We start from the raw sequence: 19,755 nt of genomic DNA, 5'->3' as shown, positions 1-19,755 counted from the left end.
TTATCTCTGACTGTATTAGTACAGAGTGATAAAAGCTGTGCACAAGTCATAAATGTTGATAGAGGAAGAAGGGAAATGAGTTGCTCATTCCCTTTCTCAGCCAATGCTATCTATATGTGATTTAAAAGAACAGAAAAAAAAAAAAAGAAAAAAAAGCGCGGTATCCTACTTAAAATTGTTGTGACAGAAGTTTGTTAAGGACAGTTTTAGTCTTGATTTCAGACTGATTCCAGAGGATCCCCTCTGAAATTGAACATTCACAATGGCATGTCAGTGTTACACAGGTTATTGGTAACTAGTTAAGATGTAGTTAGTTTCAAAATACAGATACATCCCCCAGATACGTACTGGAAGTACAGTACATAACAACCCTGAGATCATAAGCAGCAACTTTGAGATCTAAGAGAACATTGTGGCCAGCAAGTGTTAAACCAATACAACAATGAAAAGCTACTGGCTTTCGAGAAGGTCCATGTCTGAAATAGTTTCTGGGGAAGGATGCAAGCCATTCGTGTCTGAGAGAAGAGGGTATTTGCACTCCACTCCTGTAGTCCATTAATTAAGCTAAAGAGTCCACCAGAGCTCCTTATCTAGATAACTTAATATTTTACAGTATAATAAATTGATATGACGGTGTGGAAAAACACCTGCTTGGGTATCTCTGAGCTCCAGGAGTGAATGCATAGATATTTCATTTGACACTGGTGTAAAATGTTTTTTGGGGTTTTTTTTTTTAAATATTGTTAAAGCATGAAACACAATACTGCATATAGGTAAGTTGTGTTCTTTGCAGAACGAGGAAGTGTGAGGACCCAGATCTTGCAGATCTTAAGGTTAAAAAGGAGGCTGCAAATAGTTACTCCAGCAGGGGGGATGGATTAGCTCCAGGGTGGGTACAGACTGTTTGCATTTCTAGGGCTAGGAGCTAGAAGCAGACTTTTCATTCTTGCTGTTTTATGATGTATGAGGAAGATCTGAAAGTTTTAAGCACATTTTGCTATTATCCACAAGGAAAATCATACCTGCTTTAGCATAGTTTTGTCAAAGAACTTAGTGACGTGAAATTTCTCAGCATTTAATTGAAAAGCACAATAGTTAGATCTTTTGGAAAGGGAGATTTTCTTCCAATTGTTAAGTAATAACAAAATAAAAAAGCAGTCTAAACAATCCATGAAAGCTCCCTTCTGTTAATCAAGTTTCTCTTGCTTAGTATTTGGGATGTCTTAATCTTTCAGTGGTATATAGCCTTCCAGCAAAGACCTGCTCTGAATTTTTTATTGAAACACACACACACATGAACAAAAAATACCTTCTTCCACTTCCCAGTCTCTCTCCATCTAAGCAGCCTTCTCTTAAAAGACTGTAGAAGGGTGAATAAAAAAAGCAAAAAAGGTCACATTTAACAAGTGAGGGTTGTCTATATGCATGTTTGAAGGAAACAAGTTTGAAGATAATTGAGCCAAAGGGGTGGGCAGAAACATTTTCATGTAGCAAAATACCATGGGAATAAAAGGACAAGTTGAACCAGGAACATAAGGTTTTACTATGCAAATCCATGAAATCTGAATAATCTTTTCATTCCAAATATAAACTTGGTTGGGAGTTTCAGTGATAACCAGTTTACACAGCTTTGTAACGTTAAAAGTTTTTAAACATTACTGGCAGTCAGGGATGAAACATTATTTGAGATGAGTTGCGAAGTATTATCCAGCTTACAAATAAAAGTAAGTTGTTGCAGTAAACTTTCCAGGGAATATATTAATCATAAAGTGTAGATGTGGGTTTTGATTGATTTATTAAAAAAAATGTTGATTTATCAGGATATAGAAATATACAAAAGCCAATAAATCAAACCAGAATTAATATGACAAATGAAATATGTGGACTTAGGCTTTACGTCACGTATAAAAAATACCAGCATTTTTTAGGTGATTCTGATACAAATAGGTAAATATTCTCATTATAAATTTATTATATATTAATGCTTCCATATTGCCTCAAAATTGAATGAATTAATCTGCCTCACAAGGAAAAATGCTATGGAAATATGAAAAAGAGTAAATTTCTTCATGAGATAAGTAGATAAATTAATTGAGACTAGACCACTAGTTACCTCTTGTAACCTGATGGTAGAAACCTATGAATAATTGACATAAAAAGGAGCAGCTCAATAATCTGTATTTCATGATATCAAGGGAAGATCCCTTCACAAGGGAGAAAAATGAGCTGTTTGAAAGAAGTAAGACAAAACTTTGTGTGAGGTCCTGCTTCTGAATAGCTGAGGAAACATCAAATAACCATCCCAGGAATGTGTAGTGTAAAATGGAAAAAACAGACCTAATAAAATGAAAAAATGATTGACAAATCCTTCCCCCATCTTTAAAAGAATTATTATCAAAGTGCTTATACTGTATCTGGAACAACTTGGCAAATAGGTTTCCTTTTCTTATAGGAGTCATCTGAGAAATTGAAATACAAAAATACACATATTTTTAGCTTTTACAGATTCTTCTGCAAAGAGAAAGTAATCAAAACCACTTTTCATTTAAGGCGCCCATGTAACTGAGAGCAGAACTTAAGATCAGTCCTAGAAATAGGTGAGAAAATCTTGCTTGCTGATTCTCGTTAGGGCAGAAGTGGTACATTTCTGCAAGCATTTGAGTAAGTGCGTGCTTTTGGATGCGGCAGGGCCCGGGGAGGCAGGGGGCCCAACAAGCAGCTCCAGCTGGCAAATGCTGCCTTATTATTCCATAAATAAGTGGAGGTTCTTCAAGTTGCTAGCATGGTTAAGTGGAGGCAATTGCATGCATCACATAATATTATTTAGATGTGTATGGAGATGTGAAAGGTTTTAGCGTGCTTATTTAATATGATGTACTTTAAGAAAAAAAATCCAACATATTGTTTGTCTGTGAGATGCAAAATGAAGTGGGGCTTTCAGCTGTAGGCAGATCTGAAGGCTCCAAGTGATTACTGTAGCTAATAGGTAGGAGCTGGAAGACCTAAACATGGAATCTGTGTCTGTTTTCCTCTCTTGCCTTCTTGGAAAGTTTATTTTAGTTCTTGGGTGAGATGCCTTAGGAGAGACTTTCATTAGGGAAAACTGAATTGCAACTTTCTTTAAAGTTTAAATCTAGTTAAGGCAAACTGGTGTTTTGGTCACAGCCAGTAGCAAAGAAAGGGTTTGGGAGGTTATGTAGGAATCATTGTAATATTCCATAAATTCCTCTAAAATAAAGAGTTTTCAAATGGTCACAGAACTAAAACTTAGGCAAGAACTGACAGCCCTAAGATTTCTAAAGGCTTGACTGATACAGGCTTCATAAAACTTAAATGAAAGAGCCCATTATTTTAGTCTATGGTCAACAGCATAACCCAACATTTTGTGATCCAAATGCCAGAGACTGAGATCTATAATGCTTTTGTCCATTACAAAAAAAAAGTTGTATGAGATATTTCTCAGTTCCTTTTGTTTTATAATTTACAGAAATAAACACTTGGTGTTGATTTATGCTGATAATTTTCTTTTTTTTTCTTCTTTTTTTTTTTTTTTCTCCAGAGAAGGAATTTGACTCTGTTTTACAGCATTGGTTTATTGACCTCCTGGGGGACTGCACTGCTGGGTGTCCGCTTATACTGGATGGGAAACAAGCCCCCAAGTTTTTCTAATTCTGATAATCCAGCAGCTGACTCGGACAGTCTTCTCACACGTACGCTGACCTTCTTTTACCTGCCAACCAAGAATCTCTGGCTGTTGCTGTGCCCAGATACCCTCAGCTTTGATTGGTCTATGGATGCCGTGCCTCTTCTGAAAGCAGTCAGTGACTGGAGGAATCTACACACTGTGGCCTTCTATGCTGGACTCCTCCTCCTTGCCTACTTTAGCTTGAAGGGCTCCAGCAATGAGAGCGAATGCAATGGGAAAACTGTAATGAATGGCAAGCAGAATGCTAATGGGCATAGCTGCCACTCAGAGACGGAGTACAAGACACTGGAGGTGAAGTCAAGCTTTGCATCAAAAGAAGAGAATGGTATAAAAAAGCATGAAATGCAGAAACTGCAGCTTCCTTCAACTGAGAACATTGTCATTCTGTCTCTGTCTTTGTTAATAGTGCCCTTTGTTCCTGCCACAAACCTATTTTTCTATGTTGGCTTTGTAATAGCAGAGCGTGTGCTGTATGTTCCTAGTATGGGCTTCTGCCTGCTGGTTACAGTAGGTGTCAGGGCCCTTTACGTCAAAGCTCAAAAGCGCTTTCTGAAGAACTTGGTTTTTTGTTCCACTGCTGCATTAATTGTTTTCTATGGACTCAAGACTGTTGTCAGGAATGGGGACTGGCAGAATGAGGAGATGCTGTATAGGTCAGGGATAAAAGTAAACCCTGCTAAAGGTAATTTTTTCTGTTTATGTTGAATGCTTTATTTGTTCCTATCTGTCTTTGCCTTTGAATTGTTGATTGTATCAGCTATATCTAAAGAGGATACTTTAGGATAAGTTGCAGTAGTGTGTACATCAGTAAAAAATGAGGAAAAGCAGGAATGTGTTTTGATTAGGTATTACAGGTTTGGCATTAACGTGGAGAAAATGAGACCCTAAGGTAAGAGGATACATTTATTTTTTGTTGATCTTAGTTCTGTATTTTGGAATTAAAGATGCATTATTAGTATTACAGACCCCACTCCGGTAATTCTCAATTTGGAATCTGGTATCTATCATGTTAGTGAAGTTTTTTCATATGTTCACCGAATGTTCTGTTCTCTGTGACTAGAAAATATAAGAAATAGTAAAGGACAGCACCAGGGAGGTGCTGGATTTTTTTATTTCATCTGATGCAAATAACGTCAATACTACATAATAAAAATGAGGAAATGAGGTCATATTATTCAGCCTAGGAAATTACTGTAGTTCCTCCTGCATACAAGTACTGTAAAGAGTTATTGTCAAATACTTATGCCTTCCTGTTAATGTATAAATGTCAGCTCTTCATAACATTGTCCAGCTACCTCTCTCAAAGGTTGTATCTATGCTGTTGTAAAATGTGACTACAGCTAGTGTAAACACATTCAAACAGGCAGTAAACCAGCTAGTGTAGGGATCAGTAACAATGTGTAGCTGTGGCTCTGTGGTTTCAGCATATATGGCAGATCCAGCTGGGAACCTGAACTCCACGCTGCCTGGCTGTACTGCTCTTGGCACATGAGCAAGTGTATATGAGAATGGTCAGAATGCCACCTGTGAGTGCAGTGTAGGCATTGACTAAGCCTTCGTTACTCACAGTTCATCAGAAGTGAGAAGGGATCACTTGATTGCTTCGCCTCTTTGTGAAAGAAAAAATTGACAGTCAGTGCTTGAACATATTGCATGTGAGTTTTTCAGGTTCTGCGCTCAGAAGCCCATTATACGATACAGAGTCATATGCTGGCAGAGGTGCGCTTCTTGGTTAGACAGTTACATCATACTGTAGTCTGAAAGCTGTGAAAGTAGGAGGCAAATGCAGGTGTTACTGTGAGCTGATAGGGAGCAAAGTAGATTTGGCAGATAAGATGCCTTGCAAAGCAGCATTATAATAGCTTGTCAATCATCAGGCTGGGTTTTTTTAACTCTTCCTCACATGCTTTGTTGCCCTAGGTAAACTTATTAAACTTTTTGCTGCAGTAAGTGACTTTTTGTTAACAGTGAACAAGCACATTCCATTTCTTTTTTTCAAAAGTGGTACAAGAGGAGAAGAAATAAAGAGAAGTAACTGAGCAGCGAGACAGTATACCAGAGTGATTATATGGTGCTGTGAGACCAGTTTAGTGATGATAGAAAGCTTGAATTAAAATATTGGCATTCCTTGGAAAGAAAAGAGTGTGCATGCACTTGATTAAATAGTTAATGTATGTTCCATTTTTTGTCCTTGGTGGAGATCCACAGATATCCCGGACTGTATTAACAGTTAGTTGCCTGCTTGCTTTGAGCCAGTTTTTGTGCTTAAATAAAAAAAGCAACCCCAAAAATTCTGATTTTTGTGCAATAGTAGGATTGGCTGCAATGTTGTCTGGAAATTAGACTACCGGGTATTATGCTCCCAGGAGACAAGGCAAGCTATTTTCATCATACACATCTCGGCATGCACAGACTTACATACATATGATTGTCTGGTTTCTTGCCATATAAGCTGATACCAAGTTTCTTGTAAGATATGCAAAAGCAAAACCAGCATGTCAGTGTGGTGATATAGACATGACTGAGATGACTGTAAATCTCCCTAAAATATCCTGTTAAACTTCTGCTGAATATTTACTGGCCCACACACATTGTAACAAGGCTGGGTATCAGAAACTCCCAGCTAAAGCGACCTGTCACCCAACACTATTGTGAATGCTTCCTAGATTATCCGTGGCTTTGACTATGCTAATTTTATTTTCTATTTCTCATACAATCAGGCAAGCCTGACTGGACTAGACTGGCTGCTAATCCCACCAGAGCATTAGAAGATCAACAATTCAAACTGCTCTTCAGTAATTAAATGAGGTTGATGTAGGAAAAACAATTTATTTTTGTTTGCCCCCCTTTTTTTTTTTTTTTTTAGTTTTATGAATGCTAGTGATAAATAGGCTATTCAGACAGCGAGACAATGAACTGTTCAGTCAAACGGCAGAGTGAAGAAGTGTTTTCCTTCCTTTTAGGCTGCTAAAAAGTCTGCCACTCCTCATTTCTCTGTTTTCCTCAACTTGCAGCCATTTTTCTTCATGAGTATTTTCTTACTTCTGATCATTTTTGAGCAACAGGACCATTTTCCCTGATGGTTCTGCTTTTCCTCTCTTCTCCTGCAAAGAGCTTCTGAACAGTAGCTGCTTCTGCTCTAGGCTAAAACCCAAAGAGGCATCCCTTTAAAAACTGCCTGTGTGGGAACCAGTAAGGAAGTAGAAATCTGTGAAGACCGGCTTTGCTAAAGCAAGGAATGGAGTGCTTTGTTCCAGACCCATCTGCATTCTGGCCTAGCAGGAGGAAAGCCACTCTGTGGCTGGATGCTGTGTGGCAACATTGAGCTGATGCGCTGTACTAACAAGGTCATTTGAGAGGCAAGCTATTCGCATGGGTGCATTTGTGTACTAATGTAGCTAAACTGCTTCAGAAGTGGAGTTGTCACATGTAGGTCAGGTCCTCTGCATTGTAGTACATGTAAAAATATAATCTCCTCTGCTGCTGTGGAACTTCCAGGCAAACTCATTCAGTGGCTTCTCCATCCTCAATCCTCAGTGAAGAAATGGGCGATAAGCATCTCACCAGCACTTTCTTCTCCCCCTCTCATGGACACCTTGCAGGCAGTGCAGGCAGAGAAGTAATGTTCTGCCTCAGGTGAGAAAACCCGTACCCCTGCAGGCAACCACAGCCTTTCTGCAATTTCGATTTCTCCAGGCTGTTCTTGCCAATCGCTAACAATGTGGAAAAAATACTCAAAAGCATGGTCTATGGCTCATCTCTCAAAAAACCCCAAAGTACAATGCAGGAGAGTCAAGTGAGTAGAAGTTGGTGGTGCTGCCTCTGAGCCACTATGCACATCCCAGCTTTCCTGACTGCCTCACTGTGTGACAGGCAGCTGCCAGCCCTTGCCTGGTGGAGTCATAATGAGGACTTGGGATGCCTTACCTTCATCTGGTACTGGCTTGTTCTTCTGCTGTTTTGGTTATGGCTAGCATTTCAAATATCTTTAAAGTGATCTGAATATTGCCTCATTACAGTTTGTCAGCACTTGAGGGAAAAATTGCCAAGATTGATTATGGTATTTTATGCATCCTGAAGTGGCCATATACATGTTTTGACACCAGGGAGGAAAGGCGCAAGTGTTTCCCTGTGCTGCCTTCAATTTAATGAGCAGCCCAACTGATATAAAACAGCTCACATTTGAGTGGTTTTTTTATAGTGGAGGAAGCCTCCTGAAATGTAAAAACAAACAAAAAAGTTAAAATGGGTGGTAGCTGTTGTATCTTTCTCAATTAGACTGAGAGTCATTCTGTGGGGATTACTAACTTATGTTTAATGTAAAATTATAATGACACACAAAGTAATTGTTCTTGTTATGCCTTGTTATCTCTAGTTTTCTCTGTAGTACTAAAGGTAGGCTTCAAGAAGCATAATCTTTTTCCTCCAGGACATTTTCTGCCTTGCAGTCCCCATCTGAACATCAAAGATCATTATCATATATTTGCTGTACTGTTACAGACACTGATTAAAGAACTAGAAAATAACACGGAGAGGCTTAGACTGTTAGACTGCTGCAGAAGTATTAGTTGCTTGGTCATATTTACTGATGAAATTTTAGTCTCCTGGTGTTTGCTGTGACATTTGTAAGTAAGCTTTGAAGATCCTTCCTGGAAATAGTTGACCTGCTACATCAAGTGGGTGCTTAACTTTAACCGTGCATTCTAGTCTCGCTAAATTTATATATGTGGCTACTGTTTTCGCAATGGAATGTACAGCAGGAAATAGTTACCTAGGCTGCTTCCAAAAGCAGTATTACCACATTATTGTGGTGCTACACCCAGTCTGATAAGCTCTGTCTTGCACCTGGCACTGACTTAAGGTGGCCTTACAGCTTTTGGCTTCAGAACCAGTTCTGCATGTTGCTCAGATATTTGTCCTTGTCCATCACATATTAGTGTTAATGAAATATCACATGATTACATCTTGGGTAGGTCAGTGGGACTTGAGATGTGCTTTAGTCCTTTCCTGAACCAGTTCTGCAGGGGAAAAAAAATAATAATAAAAAAATGTAATCTTTAATGTCTGTTACATGAAGACAAAGTTGGAGTGAGAGGGTTGAGTTTCTTGTTTCAAAGAAACTCTATTATTGGAGTCAAATTACTTAGATGTTTCTGATAGTTGATTGACACAAAGACTTAAAAAAAAATATTTTTTCTTTCTAAGAAAATCATTCAGATCATCTGTGTTTTAAATGTTATAGTCCCAGCCGAGTTAAAAGCCCTGTTCATAGCGTCTTGTCTCTTAACGCTGATTACCCTGTTGTTCTCAGTGGGCAGAAATAAGACGAAGGTACGGTGCTGACGGAGAAGAATACAGAAGTTGCTTCATATGAATATGGAAAACTGCTTTCCTTCTCTTTCCAGTCTTTCTCCTACTCCCAGTTCTTAAGAGTATGAATCATTCAATTTTGCTTAATATTTTCAGAAGATATTCTAATACTGAAATGCTCTTCTGGACCACAATGTTCCTTTTCCCTGTCCTACTTTTCTCTCTTTTTTTTTTTTCCTTCGCAACAGGGTTGTGAGATCTTCCTGCTTCATTCTGCTGTATTTATGCCCGTAGAAGATTTGAAGAACTTCTCTTTGCTTTTTTGGCACCTTTGGCATAGCATTCAGCCTTTATTAGTTTTATTCTCTGGAACGTCATGGTTTATTAATTTTTTCTTTTTTTTCTTTATTTTTTTTTCTATCCTCTCCCCCTTATCATGAGTTTAGCACAGGTTTGGTAAAGACTGCTTCTTTGTGAACATGTGAATGTCAGAATACAAACAGGAAGTTCAATTGTGAAGTCTTAGTTGAACAATAATGTACAGAGTACCTGTAACTTATCAGAGCAGTCATAAGAAAGTGGCAATTGCATTTTTGTTTCATTTTATTCTAATGCAATTTTATTTAGTTACTGTACTGTTTAGTTTGCTAATACTATCTGCTAAATAAAATTGAAGGAATCCTTAAAGCTGAACTTAGAATTTAGCTTATTTAAGCTCATCTATGTAGTGAATACTTGCCTTTTGAACTGAACTGCAAAAAAAATTACTTTTTTTAGTATTTTTTAAAACACCAAATTTCATTTTGTTATCCTTGTTGAATAGTTTTTAGTGTTTATTTCCTTTTTATTTTACCATTGCTAATGCACCAAGCAAATATATTTGCTATACAAACTGTTTTAAGTGTTAGTGTAGGGGGAGGAAAAATCACGTGACTTAGTTTTGTTCCATTTACATAGATTTGTTATTGTTAAAAAGGCACCCAAATTTGTTCTCACCCAGGAGTTGCTCCTCTGATTAAAAAAAAAATAAATAAATAAATTCAGGCTCTGTCATTGTAGAGATTGTATGCTGTAGTTCTGCGTACCAGGGTAGAAGTAAATTCTAGAAGCTGTTTCCATCTGATTTGACAGCTTGTTGCTGTTAAACTTATCTACTCTTAGAAAATGATTTTTTGCTAACAGTTGCTGTCAGTAGGAGGTCCCTTCTTCAGCAGACAATGAAAATACCAACTAATAGTGCAGTGAGGAAAAGCAGTTATAATACTTGTAGTAAACTAGGTAAAGAAACTGTACTTCTCTCAAAAAGGATGCAGTAAACCAGTATTTTTCATGATTATTAATATTTTTGTATCACTAGTAGTGACTGGAGACAAAAGGAGAAGAAATATTTTAAAGTATGACATTCTTCAAATATGCTTATTATTATGGAGCTTACATTATTATTAATGTATATATACAGTGTATATTACGTATATAAACACATCGTATTTAATACAGTATACATAACAAAATACATTGACAAGAAGCTGGGTTCTTTTGTAATACCTTTAGAGCTTTATTTTCCATAGCTATTGCTCTGGCACACAGCTTGTTCACCACACTCTTTTATGCCTCCTAAATAGTGTGTGTTTTAACAAACACCACATTGGGCATTTAAAAGTACTTTGAGCATTTGGGATTGCATTTCAATGTTTTGGTGCATATATTCTTTTTTTTTAAATATGCAATTTGGCAGTAAAACTCCAACTAATCTTTAGGCCAATAGGCCAAAATATTACTCCGCACAGTAATTATTTCTTGCTCTTTTGGCTCATTTAACTTCAACAGTAATAAAATCACTCTAAAAGTGGTAAAGGTCTGACTCAAATAACATTGCAGCGAATGGAAGATGCTGTTTTCAAAAAACAAGGCTTAAGAGGGAAAGCAGTTTCAGTGCACAGATTGTTATAAACCAGCAGATTTTAAAACTATAAAACCTGCTAATAGTTATGCATAGAAGTTTTGCCTATTGTCACTGTTGATAAATAACCCTAATTATCACTGTTAATAAATAAGTGATATAAGCCTAGCATCTGGAATTAGGTATTCATGAGTTTGTTTTAATTTTGCTAATGGACTCTTCTTTAGCCTTTGAACAAGCACCTTCGATCTTAATTTCTCCCTCTGGAATGGAACTCATACTACCTACTTCTATTGGGCAGTGGATCATTTGTAAAAAATTTTGGTGATTCATTGTCGTATCAAAGCCTCTCCACATTTATGACAGTGTAATGCCCCTATGAAACTAGTTGCTAAATAAATATCAGGATACATAGTCATTATGGTGATTTTTGGCATAGTTTTTAGTCAACTTTTTTAGATGTAATTGTCAAAGAAATATAGCACCAACTAATATAAATTTTCCCAACACCTTCACCAGAACTTTCCAGAATTTAATCTTTTGATTAAAAGTTGCATGGGTGTTTCCCTTGAATTCTATTGCAGTTTTCAACTTTGGTCAGAAACTGGAGTTTGGCTGTTTTTTGAAGAAGAAATTACTGTAAAGTGAAGAAAATATCGTAGTATACCTTCTGTCAGTGGTATGAAATGTTTCCATCCATCAGTAATAGCCCTTGTAACAGCTACTGTATAGGGAAGTGGACCCAATAATGACATTATCTTATTATAACCTTGAAATTTTTTACTTGTATATTAAAAATAATTGATGATATAAATGTATATGGCTATATAAGTCTGTTATTGCTGTATATAAATTATGTAGGATATACCATGAAAAAAATTGGCGTCTTCGTTCACGACAAATGTGGCAGAATTCAAAAGATAAATGTTGTACAGGATGCTTCAGCGTTCTTGAAATAAATAGGACATACTTTTTCTATATGCCACTTGTAACACCTTTAAAAGAGAAAGCTCAACTAGTAAGTGAACCACATAGAATTACTTGAAAGTTAAATAAAAAGACTACTCTCTGACAATAGTGTAGGGCTGTCTGAATGAGGAGTGGTACTGCTGCCCTGGATGATTAGAAAGTGTTGAAGGAATGGGTATCAACAGGCAGCGCAGCCTCAGCAAAACTGTCTGGTTATGCTAAATGTGTTGGAGAGCTGAAGGAAAGTGTTTTACCCTTCAGTTCAAAGTCTGAATTTATTCTCCAGTGACAGTGTTCTCTCAGTTCTTCAGTCGTGCTGTAATTTCCTCTGAAACCCAAGTCACTGTAGGATATCTGCTTCTCCTTCAGCAGGATATCAGAAAACCTCATATTCTTCTTTTTTACCTACACACACACATATATATATAACCAGAAACAAGGATACTAATATTTTTTTTTCCATGAGTGTATTCCAAGAGCGTCTCTAATCTGTGAATCCTAAATAGCAGGGGGATAGGAAGAGAATCTCTTACTAACTACTACCTAGATTTACACACACACACACACACACCCCCCCCTTGTGTATACTAAGAATTTAAAGAAATAAACAAATTTGAGACATGGACTTTATTACTCTGTTTTGAGACATGGACTCATCACACTGTTATTTCTTCCTCTGCCTTTCCTGAAGTGATCTGCAAAATTACTCAACAAACTAATCTATGCTAAAAACTACAGTGCAAAAAACCCACCACCCTTAGTCAAGGAGGGATTCGTTTTGGCAAGATTTTTTTAAATTATTTTTTTGATAGCATATCAAATGAAATGGATTATCTTTGGTATTTTCTTTGCCAGAAAATGGTAGATTTTATTTTCCAGCTCAATTAAATATCAGGCCTTCAGTCCATATTGTGTGTTCTGTGGAACTAGTCTGTTTTGTTTTTTGGGTTTTTTTGGTTGTTTTTTTTTTTTTTTTGAGGGAAAGTGTTATTAATTAGAAGAAAATGAGATTATTCATGTTGATTCTCAAGCTGAGCATGTTTGTTCAAATGCATTAGATAGTCATCCGAGTGTTTCATGGTTTTACCTTTTTTCAAAATATGTGAACTGTGAAAAATTTTTCTTTACATAATTATTTTTATGATGGGTTACAAGTCTTTAATTTCCTATCTATAATGGGTTTCATACCGGTACACACTGAGGTTCTATCGCATAAATATGGTAGAGAAACTAACTTTTAGTGTGGACAAGACAGATATTTACATACATGCCTCTTTCTACACAGCCAGAAGAGGTATAATGACAAATACAAGTATTTTATTAAGATTTCCGATACCCTTCCTTTGTAACAGGGAGTTTTATTAACACTTATGTTTGGACTGTCATCATTGCCAGCCCTCATGCATGCAAAAGTTAAATGAGGACTGATGTAATTGTAGTATGCGCAAAAGTTTTGCATGTAGTTTTGTTTTAAATTACAGAAAGGATAACAAAATAGAGGGACTGAATGCTCAGTGTCATTTCCTTCTCTTTTCTTGCATGCTCCAGCACACTGAACTGTTCTTTCAGTTCTTAAAGCACAGAAGATGTTTATAATATGGAGTATTAAAAATGCTAGTTAATAACTCTAGTGTCTTTAATCAGTTTCACTACCAGCAAAAAATGAAGGAGGTCATTTTATGACACACCTTCTTCCCTGTCACCTCTGTTTCCGTAGCAGTGTGGTTATGTATTGGCTGGCAAAGCTTCACAGGCTCTGTCTTGTCTTAAGAAGTGATTTAAAACAAAACAAACAAAACCATACAACTTGAAGTGTCACTAAAGGTCTGCTTCCTGGATATGCACTAATTTGCCTTTTCCAAGTCTGACATACGTTGTTTGAGTACTCTGACGATTCCCTTGGTTTGACAAACCCTAGTACTGATTTCCACCCCCCTCCCCGTGGCTCTGCTGGCATATTTCCAGGAGACTGTCCTCTCTGTTCCCCTTTTCCTGGAAAGGAGCCAACAGGTTCCATCTACTTTCAGCTTTGAGGACCAGGGCTGTCATTTCAGTCAGTTAAGTGCACCTTTCCATTTCTGCAGGGGGCTAGCTCACAGTTCACCAGGTCACCACTCAGGATGTGCCTGATAATTTTGAAATGTATCATAGATACGTTGTTTCTAAAAGTTTAAAAAGTTTAAAAAGTTACATAATTTGACAGATTGAGTACATGGTCACCTGCTTGCCTGAGTCAGTTTGATGCTCTGAAGAGATCCTCAGGGTTAATTCTGCAGTGTCTGGGGTGCCCCGAGGTCTCCTCTCTTCCACTTGTGTTTTTCTGCTCCCTTGGCCTCCTCTCACTTTCTGGCATGATTTGAGTCCATTGCCTCTACAAAGTACACTACTTTTTATCATGAGAGTTTCAGGTCAGCTCTGTTCACTGCTTTGTTCCTGACCCTTGTGAAGTTTCATGATATGGGAACTTCATGGCAGTAATGGCTTATTGTGTTCACACACTTGCAGTGCAGGTATAGCTAACAAAGCTGTGCAGCAAAGGTGTGATGGGGTCCTGCTGTGAGAACAGTGACTAGGTTAGATGTTACAGGTATATGGTCTACCTTTCCTCCTTTTTTTTTTTTTCCTTTTTTTTTAGTAACCTGGATCAGTTTGTCTGATTCATACCATAGCCTTCCCAAAAATCTTTTTAGCGTGAGTGGCAAGGTGGCCAAACTGAATAGCCTGGAGGGTGACAGGTGCAGGAATTCCTTAAAATGGTAATTCCACCAGAGCTGCTGTGTCATGAAACACTGCCTCGAAGTAATCTGCGACAGTTATCTACTTTGACAACAGGATTTCCACTGAAATAAAATATAATCTATGTGTATCAGTCTTTTGTTGCTACCTTTCTGTCAGGTGAAAAGCTGTTTCCTGATGTGTTGTGATTTCCAGCGCAGCTTGGAAAGCAGAAAACTGCTGCATTGTCGACGTGTCTGTAATCTTGCAGTTTTAGCTTAATCAGAATATCTTTGGCAGAGTTGCAACATTAAACAAAACTGAATTGTACAAAGATTAGTAAATGGGAGGATGTATCCAGAACAATGTGGGTGTTGTTTTGGTGTGAGTTTATTTGTAAAGAACACCTCCAAAGTTGCAGTGAGCTTGTGATTTCTGGTTTGAATCTTTTTAGAGGTTCTGCAGTATGAGCACTGACTTTATGGGCTGAGTGTGGTTTACACGACAGCTTTGCCTGGAGTATTATCTGTCTTTTGTGGGAGAAGTAGAAGGATTGTCCATATAGCACACTGGCTGCGCTGAGGCAGCTCCTGGGAGATGTGAGATGGTACTTCCATCTGAGAGATGAGTGGTTGGAAAGCTTGGTTCTTCCTGAACTTGTCTGTTGATGAATACTGAGTGAGGGCTATGCTGTTCAGAGTTTCTAGAATGTTACCTTGAAAGTGTTCTACATTGTTGGTATATAACTAAAAACAGTAAGGAAGCATTATCCAATCCTGTGGCACCTCAAACAAAGGTAGCGGCAAGAACTTCTTCATACAGTAGTCTGTCATGTGGTGAATCAGGGTGTCTGGGAGAAGCAGGAGTATGTGAGCATACATATCATTTTACTTTGACGACTTGTTTTATTCTGAGTGCTCACTAAAGACTCTGTTAATGTGACGTTTAATATTCAGCCAGATTGTGGAGCGCTCACACATTTGAAATTAGGTTCATTAAAGATAATGGGATTATAAAAATCTGCAAGTATGTCCTAGGCAGAACAAGGAGTCCATACTCTAGACTAAACAGGGTATAATGGTGAAGCCTAAGAACACTTTACCAGCTGCGCAGTCTCATCCCTCACGTTCATTGAGCTGACAGAGACACTGTGCTATCTTTTGAGGAGGAACAGTTAATTTTCTGTAATGTAGCAAAGGGAGTGGGTATATCAGGCAGTGATGGTGAGCATAGTAGATTGTGTCATGCATTCATACCCATTTGCATCAGGGTTTCAAAACTAAGAAGCAGAACTGAAGCACTGCCTGCCAAAAGTCAGTTGGTTCAGTACCCATGCTGACATGGTGTTGGATAGCTTTCGGAAATCTACGTAGTTTTCAATTATGTTTTTCTTTCACTTGCTGTCATTCCAAAACTCCTGGAATTGATCAACAAATTAAGTGTTGAACAAACAATATAAATAACACTCTTAATGAAAATAATAATAATATATAAAAGGAGGTGGTGAATCTCTAATATGGTCTGTCTTAACATTACTGCATACCCACTGATATATATATATATGGAAATAAATATGTAAAGTAGATTAATAAATTATGGGCATATAGAAACCATTTATCCCTTTGGGAAACAAGAAAAAAATTATATGAATGAATTTGCAACATTTTGAAAAGAATCGTTATTTCTTTGGAATAATAGGAAAAATACAAATATCTTGTACAAACTGTAATGCAGAACTTATGCAAAACATGTCCCACACTCAAAGTAGTAACCTTTATCATTTATATGAACTGTTTTGTCCTCAGACCACTTAAGAAACATGTTCTGATTGATTTTCTGAATATCTTTATGAGAGAGTGTGTGTCTGTGCTGTAGAAAAACTATTCAAAATATTGAGCTCTCTTCATTGCCTTTTTCTGAGTGTGCAGCTGAGCTTTCAGAATTTTTACTGGGGAAACCTATCATGCCTCCATTCGTGAAACTCTTTCCCCCTCTATAACAAAGTGATTGCCTGATGAAATGTGAATGCTAAAGACTGGAGCACCACTCTGCTTTATCAAGTAGTATCCTTGAAAAGAAAAAGCTGTAAGCTGCTGATGAATCTAACCTTTCGACAAGGAGGAAAAGGTGTTGTTCTTTATAGCTATGTTTATAACCTTTCAAATGTGAATGATGTGCTGTGCTGTGTGACATGAACCAGTGCTGTGCTCTTTCTTCATGTGCTACCCACCAAAGGTAATTTGGAATATGTGGATATTGGGTATTGGAAACTTGTTGACCTCTGTTGCAAGTCTCAGCCTTTTTTTTTTTCCTTTTATTTTTTCAGTAGGATGAATTTTCTATTTACAATAGAAATATTGATGTTTCTTAATGTTTCAACTTATTTCTTGTGTATTTCTCATGACGTAGACCATGCTCAAAATTCCTCAAGACTCAAAGGGATGTCAGATATTACAGGTGTTTTTTTAAAAAAATGAATTTTTTTTTTTTTAACCAAATGCAAGCTTTGTCTGCTCCCAACTGTGTTTTAGGAAGGGTGAGCCTTCAACAATGTCAAAATATTAAGATTAAAATATAAAATGCTAACACAAATGTCAATATAACCACAGTGTTTAAACTGAGTAACTTGGTTTTCTTGGCCCTCATTTTGTGAGAATACTTATAATATGGGGAAATGTTCCTTACATCTCTCTTCTGTATTGCAAGAACACTTTATTTTCTTTTATATTTATGTAATATTTATTTTATTTTATTTATTTTCAGTTCCATTTTATGTATGTTATGTTATATGCAGTCATCCAAATAAGTGTCTTACCAGTGATAATGGCTAGGAATTTCAGCAGGTTTTGAGAAGCATGCTTCTTTGGAGCTTTATGGCATCTGTTGGACCCACATGTTTAATCATCTTTGATGACTCTTGAAATCAAATCTCTGCAAAGTAAACAGGAGAGCAGAAACAACTTTTTCACGAATTCTGGAGTACTGATGGTTTAGGTGTAAAATAGTAGGGGAATATGGAGGAGCTGCACTGTTCATCAACCTGATGAGGGTTGTGATACGAATCAACATTACTTTCACAAAGTAAAAGTAAAAACACCTCTAAAGTGTTGATAACTATGTTGATAAGCACCGAAGTTCTCCTTCCACTCCATTTTTAGCAAGGGTGCAATGATATCCCCCTCCTCCCATGGCTGATATGTCCTTGGTAATACTTGCTCCCCTCTCTTGTCCTTTGCCATACACAGCAGGTAGGCTTCCTTTCCAAAAGGGAAGACAGAGATCAGTACTACTTGGAATTAACAAAAAAAAAGGCAAATGCTGTTTCTCTATTGAAGTTGAACATTAAAGGCATTTACAACTTTTTTATACTTTGAAGTAGGACAGATTTATTTTTTTTTAATTACTTTTGCTGTCCCCCCTCTGTAATGGTAACATGCGAATATTTACATTGCTAAAGAAATTGTTACAGCTCTGAAATGAGTTATTTGTTCAAATACCAGATTCAGATCTCTGCTAGAGGTTTTTTTTTTTACAATCGGGGATTTAGTTTCTGAGAACTTCGACTGTTTTGAGATTCCTGTGGTAGTGTTCCTTATCATAAATGCTGCCCAGGAGCATCTATTTTACGGCTGTTACATGGGAGCATAAATGCAGTTGTGAAAATAGAGAACAACAGACCTCTTCCAGAACTTCCAAAAACCAGATGTCATCGGAATAATAATAATCAAAACTGATGAATTATTTTTTTTCTGGACCAGCATCTCTTGATCTCTAAACTCTATTTATGAAAAAATAGAGATGAGAATTGTTATGCATTCTCTTCTTTTTCATAGATGAGTCAGGAGAAATGCAGAAGGATTGTAAAGAAAGGGAATGTAGCCTGAAACTGCTGTTGTTAATTTCACAAGCTAAAGAATAATAAATAATGCACAAATATCACAAAAGCTCCATAGAAGTTTTCTTGGCTTGATGTACATTTTTCTATGAACAAAAGTTGTTACTTTGGAACTGTTGACAAGTTGATTACAAATGACTTGGCTGTTCCCTAAATACTTCGGTCTTTGTTCAAGTGGTTTGTTTCACTCAAGTAATAATCTAGTTCACATTTTCTAATGCATTCATCAATTTATATTTTAACTTCTATTTTGTGAATAAATCTGATAGTTTAAGGTGAGAACAGTATTACAAAACTTCAGTAATTTGTTGATGTGAACTATGAATGTCATATATCAATTTATTTAACTCTGAGTCCTAAATTGTATTTCATCAGTTTTCAAGCATGTCTGCTCCTAGTAAGGTTTAAAAAAGGCAGCGTTTGCCCCCTGGCATAACATACTGGGAAAGACAGCATTTTCCTTTTCTTTATTATATTGTTTTTTTAATTTTAGAGGGTTACATTTCAGTGATTTAATAAGGGATTTTAGTTGGTTTTTTTCCCTCTTTTCCTCTCAGTGTTCCAGCAGAGGTGTTTGAGAACAGATGTGTTAATAGGTTGTGAGTTTCAAAATAGATTTGATTATTATCCCATATTTTGTGGATTATATGTGGGTGATTGGTAGGAAGGAGAATCCTCCTTTAGTACTTTGGGTTATCTTTGTTAATGATTTGTGATTTTTTTTTTAAATTTTTTTTTTTAAAGCAAACTTGGATCAAGTAATCAATATACATGCTTTCACACCACGTGAGTGCTTTTGTCTGAAACTTTACTTTGTTGCTTTGTTATTGCCATTTCACTGAATGGCATAGCGTGATCCTTGATTCAGTAGAAAGGGAAAGATTTATTTAAATGAAGATATTTGCACACATTCATTTCCATTTCTCGTTTGTTTTCATAATTCAATTGCAATCTGAAAGCTCAACTGTTCTCTTTATTAACATGTGTTTCTTAAATCCAGGCAGATTAGATTGGACATTGTTCCTGCTTTGCTGCTGTTTGTCTTGCTCTCTTCCTGTATGAAAGTTCTTAGAGAAGGTTTAATATGCCAACCTGGTATTTTTCAGGCTTGTTAAATCTTAATCCTCAGTTTCAATGATTGAGAATTCAATAGTTGAGAAATTAATCATGTTAAATTTGAAGTTGAAATTTGTCATACTCATTTTCATTTTGAAAGCAATTAAATGCCTGAGAACTTGACCTGCTGTGTCACTACAAGGT

At 36.8% G+C, this 19,755-nt stretch overlaps 1 protein-coding gene across 2 annotated transcripts in view; it reads left to right on the top strand.

Annotated features, from left to right (window-relative positions):
- TMTC2 (transmembrane O-mannosyltransferase targeting cadherins 2) overlaps positions 1-19,755 on the top strand; it is a 252,425-nt gene that overhangs the window by 139,450 nt on the left and 93,220 nt on the right. For both annotated transcript variants that reach the window (XM_055808895.1, XM_055808896.1), the window contains one exon: positions 3,560-4,388. In XM_055808895.1, coding sequence (XP_055664870.1) covers positions 3,560-4,388 — 829 coding nt within the window. The remainder of the gene's footprint in view (positions 1-3,559; positions 4,389-19,755) is intronic.

This window comes from Falco peregrinus, chromosome 6, assembly GCF_023634155.1.
Source record: "Falco peregrinus isolate bFalPer1 chromosome 6, bFalPer1.pri, whole genome shotgun sequence".
NCBI classification, from domain to species: Eukaryota; Metazoa; Chordata; class Aves; order Falconiformes; family Falconidae; genus Falco; species Falco peregrinus.
This window is presented reverse-complemented; position numbering and strand designations above follow the sequence as displayed.